General features: G+C 41.5%; 1 protein-coding gene across 1 annotated transcript; it reads left to right on the forward strand.

Moving 5' to 3' along the window:
* LOC140306840 (uncharacterized) lies at positions 1 to 24,391 on the forward strand. The gene is made up of 4 exons (XM_072385450.1): positions 1 to 237; positions 8,325 to 10,153; positions 15,157 to 16,092; positions 23,705 to 24,391. Exons 2-4 carry the CDS (start codon positions 8,530 to 8,532, stop codon positions 23,938 to 23,940), a joined length of 2,796 nt encoding a protein of 931 aa, XP_072241551.1. The 5' UTR covers positions 1 to 237; positions 8,325 to 8,529; the 3' UTR covers positions 23,941 to 24,391.

Raw genomic sequence — 24,391 nt, forward strand, 5'->3', positions numbered from 1 at the left:
TTGGAAATACTACAGAGCGGAGCGCACTTCGACTGGCGAATGCGTTTAAGCGTGTCTTGAAGAGGAAGAAACGGTAGTTCGAGGGGAAATCTGGGTCCTACAGTGTGCTGGGCGTTTATGATAAAGCGTGCGAAGCGTGCGGTCCGTCAGTCAGCAGTCAGTCATCCTGTTCAACATCACTCTCCACAGAAGTCCATCTGTCACATCGCCTACTCTGTGCCTCACCAAAGTGACCAGGTAAGAGCAATCTCAGCCTCTCTTCAAGAATTACTCAAGTTATTTGTGAAAAGTTTCTGACGAGTAGGAATCTGACAGACACGCGTTACCCAGAGATGCCACTGTATGGTTTCTTTTTGCTTGTGAAGTGCCCTAAGTAATGGCGAGGGCTGAGAGAAGATGAGGTATTCTGGCGAAGTTGCTATAAAATGAGGCAAGAGTCTTTAAAACGAGTGCGGAAAACAGCAGGTGTGCGTTTCTTTGGTGTTTTTGCGCTTATGATTTCGATACAGTAAGATCGTCTTAATGTTTATTTATTTATTTATTTGCATTTTTTTTATTTCGATCTTCCATCATGTCATACCCTTCCATAACGTTTTTGAAACGTAACATTGACGTGTAAGACCATAACAACGAAGTTGTGGTTGTGGCTGACAATAATGATGCAAGGTGTCTGCATTTCAATGCTCAATTTGCCTCCTGTGTTTTCACAACGAATAGCCTGCTTTCTGTAGCAGCTTATGCTGCTCTAATAGCACTTTTTAAAGATAGTGTAGGCTTTTTAAATTTTTTTCTTTTAAAAAACTGTCACCTGTACAGAGTGGCATAGCTACTTTCAAAGCCACCCTCACCCTCTGCACCCCCCCACACCACCACCTTCCTCCTGTTTCCAAATGCTCTCCTTTGAAGCGATGATGCCCCATCTGTCATATGTGAGCAAAGAGAGACCATGCTCTGCTCTTCTCAATTACTGAATTCTCCTCATGCCAGCTCCGGTGGGACAGGAGGAGGAGCAGGTGGGTGGCAGTCAGTACGATCAATCAACATGAAATATTCAGCTTTGAATATACACATCATTTACTGCTGCTGCTGCTGTTCTTGTTAGAAACACCACTCCATGAAAAAAAAAAAGAGTTGAGGCGTTTGTCTGAGGTGTTTTGTAACTGTGATCTTGTGTGAGCAGTTGCATAGCTCCTGATAAAAAAAAAATGGGCGAGAGTATGTTCAGGTGATAACCTTTTCTTAAAAAATAAACTTAGATAAATAAACTATAGCTCATACCAACACTGGAAATCTAGGATATCTGAAATTATTATGAAGAAATTGGAGGAAGGGAGGGTGAGTGGATGAAACTGTATTAAATGTAGCACCACAGCCTGTTTTCTCATTCTGCTGCAGTAAATTCATACAGCTTACATGACAAAGCTCTGCTTGGCAACTTTCTCCCCTGATAGAAGCACTTGTTTGAACATGAGGCACATGATTTGAATATCTGTAATCCATGGTGAAATCAACAGGCCAGATGAACTTTTTGGCACCCCCTTACCACCACACTGAGTAGGATTTTCTCCTCGCAACAATGCCTAAGCTGTTTAGACTTAGGCTTAAAATCACTTGAAAAAAGCAAGGCAAAAGTTATTTGTCGTGTCTTTCCCAATGCAGAAATCCCGGAACTTTGAAATCGTATCAGAGACAAATAGGATCCTTTCCAATCATTCAAACTCTTCAGGAAACTTTTAATCTCCTAAGTGTATGCCTTGTGATAATAATATCGCTGTGATGTTGCCTCATGAAATTTGCCTGAGTACCATGGCCCTAAGTATTTGAGCTATGAGGCAATACAGTGAAAAGCATGGCCCCCTCATATGAGAACACAACAGTGAATAATTAATAACCTTGCTCCCAATTCCAGGAAAACAATAGCATATTGTAGGAACACTGCGCTAATTTAACTGGAGGAGTAAAAAAAAAAACGCTCTTTAAGTTTGACAGAATCTGGAATGCACTACTATTGTTATTAAGAATGTCTGAATGAGTTTTGATCTAGTTTCTTAGCCGCTGTCGCTTTGCACACTTTCTATATTGCTGTGCCATATATAATGTGGTGTTGCATGCTGTATAATGTTGTATTGTAATGTTGTTTGCCTTTGAAATTAATCAGAACCTATTAAATACCCCTCTCTCACCTGCTGGCAGTATGTGAGGTGGAAGTGCACATGCAGGAAGCTATTTTCCACAGGCCTCCTCTCTTGGCTGTCAGCTCCCATTAAGGGGGAAGGTGTCATATCTGTAACACAGCTGAGTGCAGATGGCAGAGTGGAGGGGATGGCTCACCGATTTAAACAATGATTAATGAACAGAGATGGAAAACAAATTACATTGGACTATTGGAGGCAGGGAATTGTTTTTATGAAAATGTTAATTGTGTCTGCCAGGCTGATACCAGGCGTGGGGGAAGGGTGGAGTGAGGGCAAGGCAGCGAAGAAACTGAGGGGCCACTGATAGGACGTCTACTGCTCCCCTGGCTCAGATTATCGGCGTGTCTCAGCACGCAGTGTTTAATACCGTACCTTGGCTTTAAGACCTCTAATGTGCCATAACTTTCAAGGTTTGGCTTTTTATGATGAACCCCATGAAGAATTGTCGCCCACCACTGCACCAATTAGCGTTATCTCTAATAATAAGTGGTTGTAAGTGACGAGAGAAAGCGCCCTGTTCTAGTTGTAATTATTGCAGGCGGGTGCAGCTGCACTACTTAGGGAGATGATGATAATTATTTTTCTTTTTTTTTTCATTGCGGGTTGATTATTTAAGAGCATCATACACTCATCAGAGTAATCAGGAGAGAGTGATTAGTGAAAATCCACGAGGCTAACAGCTGCCACATTAAACACTTGCCTCTGTTGCCAACACACAGAGGTAGTCAGAGCCCTTCTGCAGGACAGAGACGAACAAAAGCACTTCACCTTCCTTTCCTGGACCACATGTGTTTGTCAGAAAGTCAAGGCTCAGGGCATTGAGAAATACAGTTAATAGTGCTCCCCATGAAAAGACGTGTTGTTGTTCACCAAGGTCGATCTTCAATGCTTCAATTCGCAAGTACAGGAGGGAGCTGAAGGGGAGTGAAAGTTTGATATGGGATTTTTGGAAGCGTGGGAAAAGAGATAGTTACAGTGCAGTATCTGTGCTCTGTGTCTCCAATTGTACTTGAGCAAGTGAACTCTGAATGCTCTACTGAATCATCACAGTCTGATAATGCAAGTGAGCTAACACCCAATGTGACACACGATCCAAAAAAACTGTCTCAAATTAGAGATGTGTGCCATGCACGGCCATGTCCGGTGTTCATGCTGCTTTGCTTGCCACTGTGTAAGGCCTGCTAAACTAAGGGCTAATTCTCTTAGCCCAGATGTTGCCTGAGCATAGTCCTGGGATCCCACTGGGTTGATGAGCTCAATCAGTGAAATGATGAAAAGATGATTTTGTCCCTGTAATTACAGTGTGTAAACTACTTAGCTAGGATTGCAAAGGAAGTCATTTTCTAATTACGCTGGTACCCCGTTGTCTAATGGTGGATGTTTTTTTTTTGTTTTGTTTTTTTTTTAGAGAGAGAAAGTGTGTGTGTGTGTGTGTGAGAGAGAGAGAGAGAGGCAGAGAGAGGTAAGGACTTCATGAAAGGTTTGTGCTCTGCTGCTGCGGCTGAAAAAAGACCATCACAAGGGCAAGATGGCTGCCAAATGAGAGTTCATTGAATTATCAGCCCAGTTAATGTGCCTTGGATTATGCTCTTTGTTTGTCAGTTTTTTCCTGTGGATGCCATAGCTTAATGAGCTACTGTAAGTGGCATTACCAGAGTCCTGCTGTGATTTTGTGATGACTCGTTTAATGACTTTTGTTTTAGTGCCTTCAAGTGCTTTTGCAACTCAAAGTAGATCTAGTTTCTCTTTCATTCTTTCCACATTTGCAAATATTGGGTGATGGGAAAGACGAATGTAAAAACAAGATTATCCTCTCGCAGTCAGAGTCCTGTTGAATTAAATGATATGGTGACAAGAGTTTCCACAGACAACCCTGCGTCTCTTTCATCGGGGGGAAGTTGTACATGCCCGTATGTTGCAGACTGAAGGAGCTTCATTCTTTGAGTTCTGTGTGAGTTTATGTTGGAGCTGGCTGCTGTCACGCAGGGCCCAACCATCTGATGCAGCCTACACCATGTGGATAGGCTTCTCTCGTGCAAGGCATCCCCTACGCACCCCACACTGTTAACTCACCCCATCATACGCCAAAGCTTTGTTTGTGTCCAGAAAGAACAGGTGGTCTGTGCAAACAAGAGCAACTGTTTACACATTAGTGATTTAAAATACATTCTATATGCACGTGCCTGTGTGTGTGAGAGAGAGCGGGAGAGACAGCATGTGAGAGTGGGAGTTTTTGCATGTGCTTGATGAGGAAGACTTAAGTGCATATTTCCGTCCCTATGAAATGTGTGAGAGCTTTTTAGAACAACAGAGGAACCTTATGAATGCAAAGTTTGAATACGAAACACGTGCCCAGTGACATGATTCTGCACGCTTCCTTCACTTCACCTGCAGGTACCACAACTTCGCCTTACAGACATCATCTGTGAACTGTTTGTTATTTTCAAGACTAAAGAGTATTGACATGTAAGACCAAAAAATTCTACTAACTCATACAGGTACACACACAGCTGGGGGCCCCTTAGCAAACCTGCTGTTTTCACTCTGACTTGCAGATGTTATACCCTGTAGCTTTAACTACGTTGCCACAGGAACTTATTTTCTCTTTGCCATGCATTCAAGACCACTAATCTGCATTACTCCCTGGGACAAACAAAATTAATCAAAAGCCTTCTTTCACAGTATGTATGAAATAGCTGACTCCCAAATAACAGCACATCACCACTGCACCACATGCGTGCCAGATTTATTTTTACAGGGCACAAGCCAGATTTTTGATAGTCATGAAAGGAGTGGCATAGATTTACTGCATCCACAACAAATGTGTATGTATTCCTTTATGAGTTCTTTAGCTATTACTCACAAGGAGCTAGTTTGTCAGTGCTGTGTGTGCTCTTTCTGTGCTCTGTACTCTTGCAGTAATGAATGGGGCTGGTTAGACTATTCTGTCTCCGTCAGGCTTTTGGGGGGCCTACAGAGAAGCTCCTTTAGGGTTTCATTAATCTGGCTGTCAGAAAGTATATGGGCGCTATCTTTTGTGTGGGTCATGGCGGGCAGCTGTGTTACCACTGCCCTCTTCCTTGTACAGGCTCTTCATCCCCTGACAGGGCAGTGCACAGGATGATTGGCTGGCTGCTTTGGTGGGTGGATGCGTGGGTTGAAGTGAGATTCAGGGGGGCATAAAGCATGGCATCGGGCTTTTACTCTCTGTACATAAGCCTGCTCTGTAATAATGAATAAGACAGTTGTCTTCGGCAGCCTGGGAAGTCGTGGAATTTCAGGAATTTTGAATGTCATAACTCGACATGTTTAATTTAGATGGAGGCAGACCAATATCAAAAGTAAAGTGAGAAGATAGGAAATTCCACACTAGAATGTTTTATAAATTTTTTAAGTCACTTCAAGTCACTTTACTTAAAACATTATAACAAGTACAATATCTGAGAAATATTTTGATGTATATATTTACATATAAGTCTGTGTTATGAATAATTTGAATCATCAGATAGTCCTTCGGTACTTTATATTGTCACAATGCCCTCTATTTGTATAGCATCATCATAACTAGCTTTTAGATTATTTTTTAAGTTAGGTTACACCAGAAAGCCTACTGCGACTGCGTTAGAGGTTGTTGTTTGTAGTACATTCATGGCAGTTTTCATTTGTAAGTCGCTTTGGATAAAAGCTAAATACATAAACATAAACAGTTTAAAAAAATTAACATACTTCGAAAATAGTATCAAATGTTGCTAATGAAGAAAAATGGCATTCACTGAGATCAAAAAATTTCATTCATATTATCCATTCCAGTATCACCTCTGTGCATTTACAATACTGTCCACCCACTCCAACTGACAATATACTGCAAAGTAAAAAGATTATATTGCCATTCTCTTCTCGGTTAAATCATTTATAGAATCCTTTGGCTGACAGCAGTGGAAACAAATGTATTGTTTGATCCAAAATCATCCTGAATGCACAGCTCCCATGGCTTGTTTAACAGTGTGTGTATGTGTCACATTTTTGTTTCTCCTTTATTGCCTGTGTTAAATCACACCTGCTCCTTTTTCGTCTATGTGCAGCTACACCTAAGAAGCGCTACTGTGACACAGTGTTTCATAACAATCAAGTATTTTCTCAATTTCCACCAAAAGAGTCTAATCTACTCTGACAGAGAAAACACCTTATGATCCCACTCCCATCTACACCTATTTCTACAAAACCTGCCCCCCCTGAAAGACACACACACACACATGTGATGGCAGTTTTATTCCCCCCTGCTTAGTTAATCATAGGGGTATCACTTTTGTAAATATTAAGCAGATTCAGTGTATGCTAATATCATTCACTTACTTTCTCCCTGTCAGATATGATTAGGTCAGCCTCATATCCTTACATTGATCTCAGCTCGGAGCAGACACAACGCTCAAACCAGCCATGGCTGCAGGCAGCTCTTTATCTGTGTGGTTTTATGTGTAACATTTTCACGACTGACTGAGGTTGCTACCCAGCAGCAGGTGGCACAGACTCATGGTCAAACAGTTTATTGACGAGCCCTTTAGTTACAGTAAATCTAGCGTCTTGATTTAAAAAGTTTATAGTTATATTTAGTTGATATTTAGTAGGGGTGTTGGGGTGAGGGAGAAGCTTTAATTAAGGCACATAGAGAGTGTTGGATGAGTACAACATCAAGGTTTGAAGCCATTAGTTGCATACTGAGATTGGATTATTCTCCTGTATTTTGCTTCAGTAACTTTTTCTTGTAGCTTAGTGTAACAGTCAGATAAGAAAGTGCACTTGCAGTGCTCAAAAAAAGAAATACAAAGTAATCTAAGAAAAATGCTGCAGATGCACAGTCATTTGAAGCTGAGTTTGATCAATCATTATTGACTCGCTGCAGATTCCAAATTGGATACAGTATACAATATTACACATTCAAGGCTACAGTGCGGTAATGACATCAATAGGAGCTAATGCAATAATAGTTCTAATGACCGTAATACTTGAAAGTGAGTGGGAAGTGGGAGGAGGGTGGACATACCCTCTGCTTTCTGATGTTGGAAAGTGCTGAGGAGCACCAGATTAACAAATAGACAGTGAATCTCTAATGTTTTACCATTTAGATTTTTTTTCCTGTCAAGTGTGATTAGTTCATTACCTCATGGTTACATTGACTTCTGATTTGCAGCTTAAAACAGCTGACATAAATCGTGTCTTCCAGCCTGCTAACTTTTTATCTGTGTGGTTTTGTGTACATCATTTTCGTGACTGACTGAGGTTGCAGTCCAGGGTGATGTAAGCCTGTGTTAATTCAGGGTGGACAGTGCAGCCTTTGTTCTGTGCCCTTTGGTGCTGCACTAGAGCTGTGCAGGGCTCGACTATGTGACCTCTACCATTGTAGCACGATGTGAATTTGAAGCTTTGTTTTGTTGCTACAGTTGGATAAAAAAAAAAAAAAAAGAGCTGGTAAAAGGGGAGCCTTTGCTTTTGGATATCCTTCCTTTAACTGCAGTTTGAATTTTTGCATCTATCATTAATTAAGTAGCTTATTTTCTTTATTACTCTTGTGACATAATTATTCTGCTAAAGGTTTTATTCAAATATGCAGCAGACCTGCTGAAAAAAGGCTGAACTATTTACTTTAATCTTTTCTTTAAAGTGTTTCAAAGATTTATGAAATGCAAAGGAAGGGCAAGTCAAGGCAGGCAGACTTTGATGTCTGTGCTGCCTTATTGTGTCATTACAAACAGAGATCTAGGCAAGATTTTCACCTTACTCTTTTGTAAAGATTGAGATATTTGTTGAGGAAGCCTTTGTGGTGAGACATATTCAGCATTTTTACAGTCTCCAACAATAATCTAAAACCACAGGTATACTTAACACAGGATGAGAGAAGTCAGAACCTACTTTGCTCTATTTCCTGACCTATTTGTGGTGCATCACTGGCATTATACAGCAGTTGCAAAAGCACAGATTTGCATATTAAATTGACAGCTTATAACTGTACTGATACTTCAGTTGACAGTTTTCGGGTTTCTGTTCTGACTGGCTTTTTATGTATCTGAATGTTATATACATAACTGTGGCAGATTTGAAATGAATTTAATCTTCCTTTTGTTCTCTCCATAGGTCTGAGCAGCAACACACAGACGTTTCATCTGAACAGCATGAATCCACATCCTGTTTCAACTGAATAAGTGCAAACTCTGACTTCATTTCACTGCTAACCTTCTGACTGTCCCAAATAGATAACCCTGACCACCATACTGTAACAGCACCCAGTCCCTGAGAGGACAGCTTCATTACCCCACCCACCCACCCAATTAGTAGCCAGATGGCACTTCTGGCCAATCAAATCATGGATGCAAGAATTCTCAGCAGTATGAACGGGAGAGTGGAGCTTTCTCAGTTCCTGAGAGTCACCAATCAAAGCATCATCTCCCAGGTAAATTCTGCACAGGATGACAACCGCAAGAACAGGAAGTATCCATGCCCATTGTGTGGGAAGCGATTCCGCTTCAACAGCATCCTCTCCCTTCATATGCGCACTCACACTGGTGAGAAGCCTTTCAAATGCCCATACTGCGACCACAGGGCTGCGCAAAAGGGCAACCTGAAGATACACCTTCGTACACACAAGCAAGGAATTCTGGGCAAAGGCCGTGGGAGGATTAGGGAGGAGAATAGGCTGCTTCATGAGCTTGAGGAAAGGGCGATACTTAGAGACAGGCAGATACGAGCTGCTCACGTCAGCCAGCAGCAACCACAAACATCTACTACAAACCATCTTCAGAAGCCTTTTCTGCACCCTGTCTCAACAGAGCCACAGTTATTAAACAACTCTGCAGCAGGTGTGCAACCACATGCATCCACCTCTCCTAAGATTACTACCATTCCTGATGAGCCCACCCAGTCCCAAACTACCGGATTCCGCTGCTCATTCTGTAAGGGAAAGTTCAGGAAGCAGCAGGAGCTTGAGCGCCACATCAGGATCCTACACAAGCCCTACAAATGCACTTTGTGTGAGTTTGCCGCTGCACAAGAGGAGGAGCTCATTGGCCATGTTGAAATGACACACATTACTGCTGATTCAGGCACAGGACAGAAACCATCACTTGGGGCTAGTGATAAGGGGAAGCCCGGAGGTGAATTCCCCTGTGAGGTGTGTGGCCAAACCTTCAGCCAGGCCTGGTTCCTGAAGGGTCACATGAGAAAACACAAGGACTCTTTTGAGCACTGCTGCCAAATTTGTGGCCGCCGTTTCAAGGAGCCCTGGTTCCTCAAGAACCATATGAAAGTTCACCTCAATAAGCTGGCTGCTAAGAGTAATATCTCTGCTGAGCGTGACTCCTCTGTCGACATGAGTAGCTTAATGCAGGACCATCAGAGTAATCTCTACTCCCAGTACATCTCTCGCATCCACAACAGGTTTTTCACGTCTGAGAGAGCAGATCTGTCAGATTATAACCACATGATGGCCACAGCAGGGGCCGACATGAAGGTCAGAGAGATGTTAGGGAGGATGATTTCCTCAGGTCCTGGCCCTCTGACAGATGCAGAGAGTTCTTCTTTATCTAACCTAAATCATATCCACCCTCCACTGAGCTCTACTAGCATGGAATATCTACAGAAAGTCATCTCTAGCAGAGATGCTCTCAACAACAGCAGCAGCTATGCAGGTTGGCAGATCATAGGACCTGGCCTGCCTATGGAGCAGCATACATTCAGCCCTAAAGACCAACAGCAGCAGCAGCGCTCCTCCTACCTGCCTGAGAGATGTCTCCCTGCAGATGAAGGCAAAGTGGGTCTCAGTGACCCACACTCCAAGGCCACCAGCAGACCTGGGAGCCCAGGCAGTGTGAGACACCATGGGCCAACAGAGATGATCACAGAGACAGGGAACCCCCTATCTGGCAATGCTCTTGACCATAGACCACAGTCTTCCTCTCCAGTTTCAGGTAAATCAGAAAACCAAAGCTTGTTCATTTTGATGAGGAACACAGCTCAGACTCTATAGAATATTTTTGCTGCTCTTGTTGAAGCTCTCCAAAGTGTAATATTTCCAAAACAGAACCCTGATTCTGACATAATGGTCTAATCCTCGATTAAGTTTGTTCCTTTTTGATATTTTTTTATTTCCAGTCGAGCAACAAATGATGATATCACATAATCTTCAAAACCCTTGTATTGTATTTTTCAGATATTTTCTTTTCTTAAAAGAAAAATGTGTGCCACAATTTTTCTCCTACTTGGACTAAGTAGACATGAAGTACAGGGTCAGCAGCACACCACAGATATTATCATCCACAAGGACTTTGTCTTCCTTTTAAAGATAATGGCATCATGTTGAATTGTGGGGATAATTAGTACCCTCTATTTTATATCTGTCACATCCCCACCCCTTGCCTACGGGGGCACAAGATGTTAATGCATGCCATCTGGTGTTTTTAATGATTTGATATATACCACCCAGTGATTTTTATGATTTGATCTACCACCTGGTATTTTTATTGATAGTGTTCTTTTTCCACCTGGTGATTTGGATGATTCGCCTCAATGGGTAGATGCCTCTCTCGTCATGGCATCCTGCTAACATGTTATCATAAGTCAAAGTTACTGCTTTAACAGTGTTGTTAAGAAACAACGAGATAAATCCAAACTTTGTTTGATTTTTTCTTGGCTTATGCTTCTTTTTTTTTTATTCCAGTGTTAAAGTAGCACTGTTATGTACATCTAAGTCTGTTGCGCTCCTGTGGGATTTGATCCAGCATCCTCTTAAATGATGTCCGTATAGCAGAGATAAATGGATCAGGTCTAATCCCATTAGATGTTTTGTTTCCATATTGTATACACATACTGGTATCTGCATATTTACATGTCAATGCTTGCAGTTTATGGCCAAATCCCTCTCCGGTTGCTCTTTAAGAAACATATTCAAGCTCTGTTGTTTGTACTTTCCCTCCTCTCCCCTATCTCCAAGACCATACGGTGTCACTTGCAGAAACATTTATGATAGTTGGCTAGCTGAGGATTTGAGTGTGCAGAGTTCTGGGATGGCACATTCAGTATCAGACTCTAATTTCAGTCAATATTAAGCATGGAAACTAATTCATTGTAAAGGTCAGGCGTCATTGCTTTAGTCAATGATGGATCCGGCAGGCTCTCTCTCCCCCTCTCCTCCTCTTCTCTCAGTTCTTAGTCCTGTGTAATGGTAGACTCACTCTGGGGGCTTAGCACCGCATTGTTTAGCTCTGACAATATATCCCAGAGACCTCTGCAGCTGCTCCCTGCGCTCACAATGACAGATTAATTAACACAATCACACGCTGCTGGCCCTGGCTCAACGCACAGGTCTGCTGCGGGACAGATAGGTAAATCCTACACATATGGAGAACACGCACCACTTGATGAGGGTTTAATAACAGGGATAAGTTTTTTTGGAGATGGGGGGTTGTAACTGATCAAGTCTGTCTGTCTTGATGGTTGGACATGGAGGAAGCGAGAGAGAGAGAGTGTTTTCTAATTCAGGAGAGCGGAGATGCTGAGGAAGAATTACCACTGCCAGATGTTCAGCTTGAGGAACATTGATTAGTCCAGAATTACTGGCTGCATTATTCATAGTCAGCCTATGGTGGTCTTGAAGTTATTGATGTTCTCAATATGGATAGCAAATATAGTACAGTCATGGTTGTCAGAGCGAGAGAGCCATTCTTTCCTTGAAACATTCAGATACAGATTTAGATTTCTAACTACAAATACCCCGCATAAAATTAGAAATCTCACTTTGATTTCAATAGGAGGCATGTTATAAATTACTTCTCTCAATATCTAATCAGGACATATTTCAAAAATGCAGTTTGGCTTTAATTATAATTTGAGATTAAGAATAACGACTCTTAAAATGATAAACTCAGAAAGGGTACATGCAGCAGGCCTCTGACCTACATTAGACCAGTTAGATCCCAGATCTGAATAAAAACATGCCTAACAAATACAAAATGCGCTGACAGTTATTAATTAGTCCCATTCAAAACTCTTAACCTCAAGGTCAATGAGCAGACACCATGTAATGATGCTGTCCCCTTACGTGGTTTGTCCCTTATTTCCTCCTTTTATGCTACTTTTACTGTCAGCATTGCAGCCAAGAGAGCCTGAAATGATAAGCATGTGTAAAACAGGGAATGGTAATATGAGCTCTGGTTTACCCAGAAACACAGATAAAGCTGGTTGCTGCACAGCATATCACTTTTCATTTGGCTGTTCCAGCTACATCAATCTATTCTTTGTAACTGCTAACAGTAAAAGCATCTTTATACTAAATAGGTCCTTATCTAACTTGGTCATGGCTTTAGAAAATCATGTCTTATTCAGAGATCTCTCGGTCTGACTGGTTAGTCTAAACTGATTACCTGTTGGCTTTTCTGTCTACCTCTCACTTCTGTCTTTTAATCCTCTTTTTAATTATTATTGCAGATATGAGGCTCAAATTAAGCTCAAAATGCTTGTTTTCCTAGCATGCAGATAAAAAGATTTACCCTGGGAGTTCTGAACACCTGCCTTGAAATATTGTTCCGCCGTCTCCTGAATGCCATTTGGCTTAATTGACTTGGAAACGTCCCAAATGCGTCATTGACTATGTGGTCTAATTAATATTAATAATATATGCTATTATAAACATCAAAGAACATCTGGTGCCCCTGTTTTTCTCACCAGTCTTGTGTGTGACTCTCACTCTGTTTCATCTTAAACCAAACCAGCCACCATGTATTCCTGTTTTGCATTTCAGGTGCTTGATTACATATGGAGAGAGCCAAAAGCTTCACTGTATATAGAGTTTGATATCTACAATATAACTGCCAAATGCCCATATAAGCAAATAATATGTGAGAGTGTGATTGCATTGATGGGGATATATGGTTGTAAATCTTAAAGCCTATTTCCATATGAAATGAATCACTTGTCCAAGCCCAGCTGCATGCTTTTCAATTGACATGGCTCACTTGAGGCATTTATTTATTTACTTACCTTTTTCCTCCAACTTGCACATCTAGCAAGAGCAGATAAGTCATACGCATCACTTCATTAGATGCTATGTGTTAGGTGAGAGAGGCTGGGGCTTGTAATGATGCAGTAATTGGAGTTTTGGTTGATAAATCTAAGCTCTAAAATTACTCCCCTCACATAATGTGAGCCTCGGCACTGTAAGTAAATCTTAAACTGATTAAGTTAGCATGAACCAGGCAATCACAAAGATGGCACCCATCCAAAGGAAGAGAGAAAAGGCAGAGTCTTCAGTCTTTGTGTTGTTTTACCGCTCTCATGGAGGCTGGCAAATGGGTTTAGGAAGGTCCATGCTGAAAGATGAGGTCAGATATATGTGTTTTCTGCATTTGGAGCTGGCCGGTAATGTCATCGTAATTTAAGCCACAGAATAATTGAGATATATAGCGTGTCTGAAAGAGTTCCATTAAGCTGTTTGTATTTTTTTTGACTGTTACTGGAGACAAGGGTGTGGCCCTGTTGAAGTCTATTTCCCGCTCTTGCACAACCACGCACATCGCCACACACTTTTGTTGTACGCAAACATTAAATCAAACATGCTTTATGTACTGTAGACATACACAAACACTTACAGTGCAAAAGAGAGGGAACTGACTTTAGTTCAAGGGCACAATTTTTCCATTTCAGCTGTGACTTCTCAATCTCATTAGGTAGAGCTCAATTTAATTAATACGTGGGTGTTATTTTATGGTTTTTGTAAATTGTTATAGTAAAAAACAGTCATCCTTTTACTACCATTCAGCTCAAAATTATGGTTTTCCTATTAAAGTTGGAAACAAAGTAAAGCTACTACTACAGATCATTAGATTTAGATTTACCTCAGAGAATTACCTCAGGGTCAGATCTTGAGGTGTATGAAATTGATATTTCTGTGGCGGGGATGAATCATTGCTGTAACTCAGGTATTAGTCCATTAAAGAAGAACAATAAGGCATCAATATGCATAGAATTAAATTAATGGTGGTGGGTTTATCTCCCCATCCCAGACGCATCCCTAAAAGACACAGTATAATGTATGACCTGACCTTCAAATGCCAGGAGAGTGTTGGGCAATAAACTGCCAATATTTGTGGCTTAATGGCGTCGGATGACTTTTACTGTAATTGGAATGGCAGCGAAACAGCTGGGCTGTTTAAAGACAGTGCAAGGCAGAGGTCTCAGACAATCACTAACTCAAAATGGTCACAGAGAGTATGTTTAACCCTGCAGGGTGTTTCTGTGATAGCTATAGGGATGAAAGTGTAGGTAAACAGAGGGAAGAAGACATTTAAATTACCTTTATTTAAAAGTTATGGTGTATGGGATCAAGTCTTGTATCCAGATGGATATTATTCACTGGCTAAAAGGAGAAAAATTACCCTTTGTCATTCTCCACAATAACACACTTTGTACTTTTTGAATTATGATCCCAACATGCCATTTTTCAAGTATGAAGCAAAAATAAACTCAGCTTACAGTAGATGGTGTGGTTAATCAGAACTGCTCACACGTTGGACTTCGTTATTTTTGACTGTGAAACCCACTTACTGGCTTTGATGGAATGAGGCTATTGTCTGCAACATCTGCCTTGTTCTAGTTGCTTAACAATTTCACTGTTTATTATTTCTGGAAGAATCTTGTTTGGTGTTAACATCTTTGGGTGTATTTATTGCACATGGTGGTGGCGTCCATACTGTAAGATGATGGATCACTGGAGCTGAAAGCTGATTACAAGCTTGATTTACTGCAGGGCAGCACTTAAATCATTCAACTCAGCCTGGTGTGAGATTGCAACATTTTTCATGTTTAGACAACTGGTCTTGGTGCATACAGAGCAAAATGCTCAGAATGCCTCATAAAAACATGGTTTCTTAATTTGATTGGGATTCTATCATGTTTTTGCTGTTATTGTCTGTGTTAGGTGAAAAAGTCTACAGGTGTCCACTCTCCAGTGACTACACCACTACACAGCCAGCTTCCCTCAGCTTTCATCTGGATCGCTACCACTTTCCTCACTGGCAGAACAACAGAGATCTTTCATCTCCTCTGCAGCCCAGCAACAGCAGTAGCTCTAGCCCCAACCCCAAGCCCAGACCCAGATCTAGGGAAGACTGGAGCCCAGCGGCTGATCAGTACCATGGTCTGGAGAGCCAAACTGAGAAAGCTCTGCTCATCAACAAGCAGTCTGACTTCGCTGACAAAGATCCAGTTGAAAATGTCTCTTTATCTGGTCAAACTAGGAAGTCCCAGTATGAGCCTTTGGATCTGTCTGTCAGGCCAGAGTCTGTGCCATCTCATTCAGCCATGTCTCCTGCTGTACTGGTGCAGATGTCTGGCCTTTTTAGCAATGGACTCTCGTCCTCCATTACCCGCCGGCTACAAAGTTACTCTAATGCACCAGCTGAACTCAGTATGAAACCCACATATCAGTATGACCTTTTGGTGCAGGGAAAAAAAGAAGAGATGAACTCTCAGAATGCAGGCTCCATAGGTCATGATGAAGAAGGCATTTTTGAGAAATCTGAGCGAGAGATGGAGGACAATAATGATGATGCTGCTAAGTGGAAGATGCTGAAAAATGATGTCCTTGATTCAAAGGAGTTGGGACAGTCCAGTGTTGATTTTGAGGGTCTTGGCGAGAAGAAGCAAAACAAGCTTGGACAGTGGGGAGGAACTGTGGCAGAATCTCCCATCTCTTCTCTGGAGAGCTTGACTCCAGGACAGGCAGATCCGCTCCAGCACCAGGGTGTCCTGCTCTCCTTTCTCAGATCCCAGGGGAACCTGAACAGCACACCTGCCAGTGCGCACAAGGCCAGTCTGAATGGTGGAGGAAACATGGAGAACGATGTTGCATCAGGTGAGGATAAGCTTATACATCACACGCAATGAAAGTAGCTGTCAGTGTTGTCAAGGTATAGCCGGTACTGTCTCCATATTTGAAGGTATATATTGCCATCTAGTGGACAAACACTGGCTGGTCATCATCTTCTCATTTAGTGACAAATGCTTTTCTCCACACTGTATGAGTGAAGCGGCTGACTAGTATACAAACTTTAGGTTGTGTACTGACACGTGACATTGTGAGCCATGAGGTTTCAGTTAAAGAAATAAAAAATAAAAAAAGAGTTTTTGGCAGTATCTCAGCCCTCATCACCCGCCAGCAGGAGTGTGAAGAATGAGTGTGAGTGTGTGTGAATCATGCCAATTATGAACAACACACTTCCCTTATACTTATAGCACTTGAGCTTTTTTTTCTTGCCAGATCTTATCTCTGATCTCAAATAAGGGACAAATAAGACACAGGTGTGTGGTACTGATTACCTCTACACTTTAAAGGATGATATAATCTCCTTGTGTGATAGGTTACAAATCGCCAAGCCGATGGAGCCTACTGATGGAGAGGCTTAAGCTCTTGTGCTGGTGTGATATGCTTGCTGAGTGCAGATTTAATAATGCTGTCTCTCAGGAGAGGGAATCCAACAGCTGGGGTCTTTGATATGCATGTATTATGAGTGCAACATGATACACCTTCCCTCTGATCCCCCTCTTATTCAGAAACTCAATATGTTCATGTGAAAGACAGGAAAGTGCCTGTCAACTCCATTAGGGATTAACATCTGTTCCCTTTCTTTATGATTCTAACAGCAAGATGTAGTTTTCTGTTTGATTGTACAGATGGTTATTATAATATGCCGAAAACCACCCCTCCCCTTTACCTCCTGTCATAGCCATCGCACTGTTCATGTTTTTTCTTTCCTTTTATTGTGTAGATGCCAATTGGATTAAAAAAATAGATAGATGGGCTGACACATTTTGGGTTGCATGGTTGTTTTTTTTTGTCTTTGAATGCCTTTGAATGTGTTGGAATTACTTAGCTGCATTTTCTTTACATACAGCATATTCTTCTGCAGCTGTTGCCTGTGTTTTTCAGCAATCTGATCAATGCAAGGAGTTATTTTAAGTATGCCCTGCCTTTTGTTCATTGCGTATTGATCTTCCATATTTTTTCCCTCCCTAAGGAAGCAGATGTCAGAGAGACAATAAACACCTGTCAGTCAAATTGGACACTGAGATGAGTAACTGACATTGAGAGTTCATTGAGTGTCCTCTAAAACTGAGCTAACCAGGTGGCCCAGCAGTCTGTCCTGTCTACAGTGATGACCAGGTGGCTTTGTCACGGGGCTGTCTCCTGTTGCCCCCGTCCTCTCCATACTGTATGGCACATTGAGTGGCATGGTGACATATTGCTGGGCAGTTTGGACATGGAGTGATGTGTTTGTGATGACAGTTCAGGTCGGCTCCAATGTGCCAGCAGTGGTAATTGGCCAGATGGTGACCTCTGGTTGAACCTGTCTGCATGCTCATTAGTCTCACTGAGCCCTCCCTTGCGACTTGAACGCTCTCTTCATGCTGCACTGGTTAGACTTAACCACTAGATGGCAACATTTACCACATTAAAGAGTTAAGCTTCAGCACAGTTTCAAAGTATCTCCCCAGCAAGTATACATACATATTTCATAAGCACAACTTTTATTGAAGGTGCCGTCATGTTACTTAAAGGATGCCTTGATGTTTAGAGATAAGTTGAACTGCCAGAGACTTAACCAGTTAACCAAATCAGCAGTCTCTTTAGTGGTATCAGATTAGGCTACTCAGATGCATGAGAACAAGTGAATATGAGAAGATCAATAAAGAAAGGATTAAGAATGAAAGAACATGGAGGACAGAGAGAAAGAAAAGGTCCTGATTTGAAAGGTTGAAAAGGGTGAGTCATTATCTCATTGTCTGACCTCTGTGTACCCTCCGCAGAGAGGGTGACAGAGAGTGAGAGAAAAGGAAAGAGAAAAGGAGCGAGAAAGATCACCATAGATGGAGATAGATGGAGCGACAGCGAGGTGAAAGAGGAGCGGTAGTGCGGCTGTCTCCATGAGCAGATGTCGTTTGAGGGCAGCAAGAGGGCAGCGCGGCCTGCCTTTGTGCCTTGCTTCTCCCCATAGAGATAATGAAGGGTGGAGCACTGGGAAGGATGTGCAGTCATCACTCACTGTCTGTGTGCCATCAGAGCTCAGCCCTGTGTCATCCGTCACCATTCAGCTCCTCTGGCCCCCGTCGGCCCCACCACTGTCATCATGGTCATTATCTCAGCCTGTGACACACAACACACTCTCATTGCACCCACACGCACACAAACACATGAATACATGCATGCAGGTGCAAACATATACATTTATACAACCTCACACAAATAACCGTAGGCCTGGCAAGTTATCCAGTGACACTTTTAGATGCATGTCCCAGTGCCATCTCTTTTCATCTTTTAGAAAAACTTTTATGAGGAATATACTTGACACAGAAAAAACAAAGTACTCAAAAGTCTTGAAGCAGAGTGTTGAATAAATATACTTCAAAATTCTGTTAAGCTTACGTGGGACTATAGATGTGAAAAAACGAGCTTCTAATTTAAGTGAGCATCAACCTTTTCCAACTTTGCACAGTTAATAATAGGTGTTAATATTTCATGGTGCTAACACGTTTTGGACATTATCAAATCATTTTGAGTTTTCAGTCCCATTGAAAGGGCCTGAAGGAAAGGAAATAGTTTTGATTGACGCTGCTCCCTTTTATCCTTTTGGTATAAGGCAACCACATGGTGTTGCTCATGTTGTTTATTAAAGTCCCCCTCTACCTAAAAAATGTGTTTTTATCATTTGGCTGTTTCCTGTGGCCCGAATGTTTTTTTTTCCTCCCTGTGCAGAATGATATACATTGATAGGTTACTTTTTCCAAATTTCTGTGCTGAGCGGAATATTTGTGAGCTCAACTTAGAAATTAGAAAAGACTCTAAAGTTAAAGTTTTGAAGTGGGAAAACACTCCATGAGAATAGTGAGGAGAATGTCATTAAGAATTTTACTACTACTTTCAGTTTACTAGAAAGGAACATAACACGTGTAACAAAATTGTAACACACACAATATCCATGGTAGACATGCATCATAGTTTAGATGTAATGTTAGGTGTGCTCACTTTTTGTCAAAAGCTGTGATTTAGATGAAGTGGCCCAGATGATTTGATGACTACAACGTTTTCCCAAGTGTCAGAAATGATGCTCAAAACTATGAAAACAAGAGCAGTCCCAGAAATCGTACCTCTGCCAAAACATAATCAGAAAATTACTCAGTTCAGATCTGGATGGAGAGTAACACCAAAAGTCAATTACGTTCAAGTTGGGCCTTTTAAGATATTCCACCTCTGGTTCATTTTTTATGCAGATCAGCTACATAACTTTGAAAACAAAGAAAGACTCAAGCTGAAATAAACTGGAATTGTTCTTTAATAACAATCTCAGCGTTCTACCTGGCCTCATAAAATGCCACACGGATAACATACAGTTATTTTGCTTGTTATCAATGCACCGTTTTTGGCTGTTTTTGCAACCGTTGACACTATGTAGTCTTTGTGATTTACTCTGTGCAGAGATGAACGTCAGTCCAATTCTAAGCGTAACCATTACAACCTAATGCTTCACAGGAATACCCATGTAGTCATTTTGTTAGTATTAAACTGTGCTAAAAATATAAAGATGGCACAATAAAAAGGGGCTTAGATGGTGTGCTACCGATACACAGTTCATGTATCAGCCTGTCATGAAGAACAACATTACACAGAGTCTAAATCTGATCTATTTTTCCCACTGTTAGCAGATCTCCATTCTTTTACTCATCACACAGTTCTACCTGTCTTCTTCATGCCTTTAAATGTATAGGAATACATGTATGTATGCTTTTGTGTGCGTGTTCATCTGTTTTTAAGAGGCTGGTCTGAAGTTGTGGCTTGAGCAGCCTGTGAATGGAGGATTATGGGGTGAAGAGATGGATGGCTCTGAGCCCACTGCTGTCTCCTCTAATTGTAAAATATTAGTTGCATTAGACTCTGGTCTGTGATTAATGGAACTTATTTGGAGGTTGCCCTCTCTTGGACCTCTTCTCTCCTCTGGTGGGAGGAAGGAAAGAACGGCAGTCTCAGGCAGATGAGGTGCGACAGAAAGTAAGGTAATAGAGGCAGAGGGGGGCGACAAGCAGGGCAACAAATAACTAATGTAGACATAAGACCTCCTGGCTTATTATTAACTGACTTTATGAGAAGCTAAAGAGTTGTTCCCATTGTCTCTGTGCATTCACAAGACTGAGGAAAGTTTGTTCGTGTGTTCGGTTTATGAGGTTTCAGGGGGGGTGTGCAATTTCAGAAAGTGATATTAAAGTGCTGTGCAACAAAGCAATGGACAGAATCAGAAATGCAAAGAGTTTGGTATTTTCTGTTTTCCAACTCTTACTGATTGAAGCTTGGGGAAGTTGACATGAGACAGGTGGAGTTTAGCATGCGCAACAAACTGCTCTCTACCTGGGTTTTGACTAAGCTTGTCTTTCACTGTTGCACCAGACAACTCCCACTCTCCCTTACAAACACACAAAAACACACACAAACGCCCTCTGTGCCATCCTGATGATATTCAGATGTGTCAGACCTCATCTTCTCTTTGACTAGTGTGTGAATGTGTATGTGTATGTGTGTCCTTTACGGCCATCAGGTTATTATACACCAACAGATGGAGCATTACCTTTTATTGCTCACACCTTCTGTGAGTTTTCCCACTTTTCCCCCCAAAAACACCTTTTTTATGTAGATGTGAAAGTGAATGTTCAGCTCCGTACAGCTGTCTCTGCTCTGATGAGGAGCATGATAGAGAGGAAGAGGCGAGGGTGGGGTGAAAGGGCTGAGACAGCCCTCAGATTTTGGGAAGTGATGTCAAATGACATCAGCACATAATGGTTTACTGTAACCATGAATCATAGAAAAACACACTGAAGTCTTAGACAGAAGGGAAAGGAGAAAGTCATTATATGAGGTAACATCTCAGAAATAGCACGGCGGTGAACAAGGATACATGGCTGTCTAGGTTGAGAGGTAAATGAGTCACTAAGCTGAGTTTTCGTTTTGATCTTAGCAGCACCTTCAGACTTTGGTGTCACATTGATTTTTATTGGGGTCAGATTAGTTTCTTGAAACAACTAACAGTATGCATTGTTGTTTGTATATTAAGTGTACCTGGTGTGCTGTGTCATGTTGGTTCACATAATTTGTGGTGGAACTATGTAGCAGGCACTAAAGAGGTGGACAGAGGTTGGCATGCATTTCCTCCCAGCTGCAGACGTATGTCATTCCTCAACTCAGCACATGTTTATTTATCTGTGTCTGTCTCTGTGTTTGAGAGTGTGTATTTGTGTTCAGAGCAGGAAATATGGTATGAGCAAGAACTTGCTAGTATATATAAAAAAAACCCTCTCAGTGAGTGAGATTCCATGGAGCTAAGCTATAAATCATTATTGAGATGCAAAAATACTGCAGTTTACCTCAATTTTCCTTTAAAACACACTTAACTTGTGTGAACCCAGTTGAAACTGAAGTAATTTTCTTCTTTCTGATAATTCAGAGGCTTAAACCTCAAAGGCTTACTTTTGCCACCCACTATTAAAAGAGCCACTGTTTGAAATTTGCTGTGGGTCTTTAAATACTAACGTATTCAGAGCTGGGGAAAAAAGGTTGTACTTTCCTGCTGAAATGGTTAATTCTTGTTAATTTGTGAGTGACTTTTTTGTGAGAAAGAGACTACAAGTTGTAAATTCACCACACAAGGCATAACTTTTTTCCCGTTTCACATTGTTGCATCACCCATTGTCCCCTTCAGCCTGTAAGGCATCGTTTTTGCCTGTCTCTTAAGGGCTGATTATGCTTGATGCATCAGTCATTTCACCAAGTAATGTGACTGCAGCATAGCACCTTAAGCGGTTATAGCAGCGTGTTAGGCATGCCAGTGTTGCTGCAGTTTTTAACCAAAAAAAGTAGAATAAAAATACATCTCTATACTGCAGTATACAGACACACACACATACAGATATATATTACCTTCTTGGGTATAGATGTCTATAAAAAACTGCTCACACTCTCCTCCCCTCAGCTTCTTTTCTTTTTTCAAATGCAGCACTCATGCAGTGCGTGAACTTTTACAAAATTTGGTGGGTGCACAACAGGTCAAAACAACACCGAAGCACCTGATGCACCAGGTATTGTGATGCCAGATGCCAATTTTGACCTGCAACATGATTCGGGAGGTCAAGCACGGCAGCCATAAACTTAGCTTTGAAGGCCCCCCCCCCCTTCAGAGAGGCCTAGTCTGTTGTGCTTGATTTGCTAATTGGTCACAAATAGCAGTGTGAGGCAGCAGCTCATTCTTCGTTTGAGGCATCCACAACTAGCTACTAGGCACACATTATGTGGGTCTGTTACATGGTTATGCCATTATGTAAAGGAAGGAAAGGTTACTATACAAATAATGCATTTCATTCACTTCAAGAATAGTTTCCTCTGCAGTAGAGAATAACTCTCTTTGGTGTGGACTTTATGCTTACATCTACAAAGAGCTATTGTGGAGAGCCTGAGGAAAAGGGGAAAACCCAGAAAGGCTCATATCTCCTCTTAAATGCCCAGACACACTGTCCCATGAACCAACAACTGGGGCCAAATGAGTAAATGATGCATACTCACAAGAACCATGTGTACACCTTTTCCTCCTCACAAATTGGTATTTCTAAAGGTAGAATTTGCAGTGAGAATATGAACCTAAAGCATTCCTAAAACCAGGGTTACACTGTTCTTAACCCTGATATGAGATGGAAACGGGAAAAGAGGCCACATAATTTGCCATTAGAAAAACTATTTTTACTAGGATTGCTTAGTATGATAGTGATTTTTTTCTGATTTAGTTTCTCATCATCATTTTGCACAATATACTCTTATTTACAATAATTGTGAGTACTATAAAGAACCACAGCTGTGCTTCCTATGTAATGGCAGTGGAAGATCTCTTTAGTGAGATTTTCTGGCACAAGATTGTTTCACAGGCTTCCACAGGGTTGTTTGAGAAAATGGCAACACACAATAATGCAAACGTACGCCTGTGTCTTCTCCAGATCATCTTCAGTCTTCAGACTGTATACTGTACAGGCTGAGCCTTCATTCGTTGACAAGTGTCTCAGTTTTATACTCGGTTAAACTGTGCTTCTTCTTTACTGTTGCTGTCATGATCATGGCGTCTAGATGTACATATGACACGTTAGGGGAGTATCTGCATCCATTCGTGGCTAAAAATGGCTGTGAAGATGAGGTTAATTCATGTGAATATAGTTTATCGATGATTGTGATTTATAAAAGAGAACCATAGCTTTAAAATTCTAACAAAAAAGAATGGGTGTTTACCTTCTACCTGTGTGTGGCACACAATTTTATTGATGAATTTACACACTTTTTTTACGCATTTGGCTCCTGCTGTCCATCTCAGACTACAAAGTTATATGAGTGCATAACAGTATTAGTATTAAATCTACTTTCTCTTTGTTCCTTTTCTATTTTCTAGCTCGGAAGCCATTCCAGTGCAGGTACTGTCCCTACAGTGCCTCCCAGAAGGGTAACCTGAAGACCCACGTCCTCTGTGTCCACCGCAAGCCCTTCGACAACAGTCTCTACCCTGACCGCCGCCTCCGACGCTCACACACGCCCCAGGTGCCCTCCAGATCGCCTCTGAGTGTCACAGGAGACAACCGTGTGTCAGAGAGAGACCAAATCAGTGTGACATCGCTGTGTGGGACTTGATGTTGTCATAGTAACTGCCAATACAGACAGTTATGATTATTGTTTTAGCATCACCTTGAAGGGGTAAGATGATTGAGATTGTTTAAAAAGATGTTAACAACCAACCTTGATGTACATTCCAGTGTTTACTTGAAGAGCCACAGTACGTATTTATCTGTAGCAAAAGAAGCTGCCTATAATAATAAAGTCCATTGTGATGTGAAAGTGTAGCAAAAGTACTTAGTGCCATTTGTTATATCAAACATGTCCAAATGATTTACTTGTCTTTACAAGAATCTATCAGATCAACATTTATCTGACAGGGAGAATGTACCGTGCCTGCCCAAAGCACTTGTTATTTCATCTAGTAAATACTTTGTGTTGCATTTTTTGTAAATATCACTCGATTTCCCTTCCAGTCCAGAAGTCTTGTCTATCTGTCAGGATATGGTGCCAGATGTTCGGCCTTTAA

This window comes from Leuresthes tenuis, unplaced genomic scaffold (genome assembly GCF_036924035.1).
Source record: "Leuresthes tenuis unplaced genomic scaffold, fLeuTen1.0.hap1 SCAF_5, whole genome shotgun sequence".
In the NCBI taxonomy this organism is placed as follows: Eukaryota; Metazoa; Chordata; class Actinopteri; order Atheriniformes; family Atherinopsidae; genus Leuresthes; species Leuresthes tenuis.

Coding starts and splice junctions, on each gene's coding strand:
- LOC140306840 (XM_072385450.1), top strand. CDS start 8,530: ATGGCACTTCTGGCCAATCAAATCATGGATGCAAGAATTCTCAGCAGT. Junction 10,154..15,156: donor GTCTTCCTCTCCAGTTTCAG/GTAAATCAGAAA, acceptor TGTCTGTGTTAG/GTGAAAAAGTCTACAGGTGT. Junction 16,093..23,704: donor GGAGAACGATGTTGCATCAG/GTGAGGATAAGC, acceptor TCTATTTTCTAG/CTCGGAAGCCATTCCAGTGC.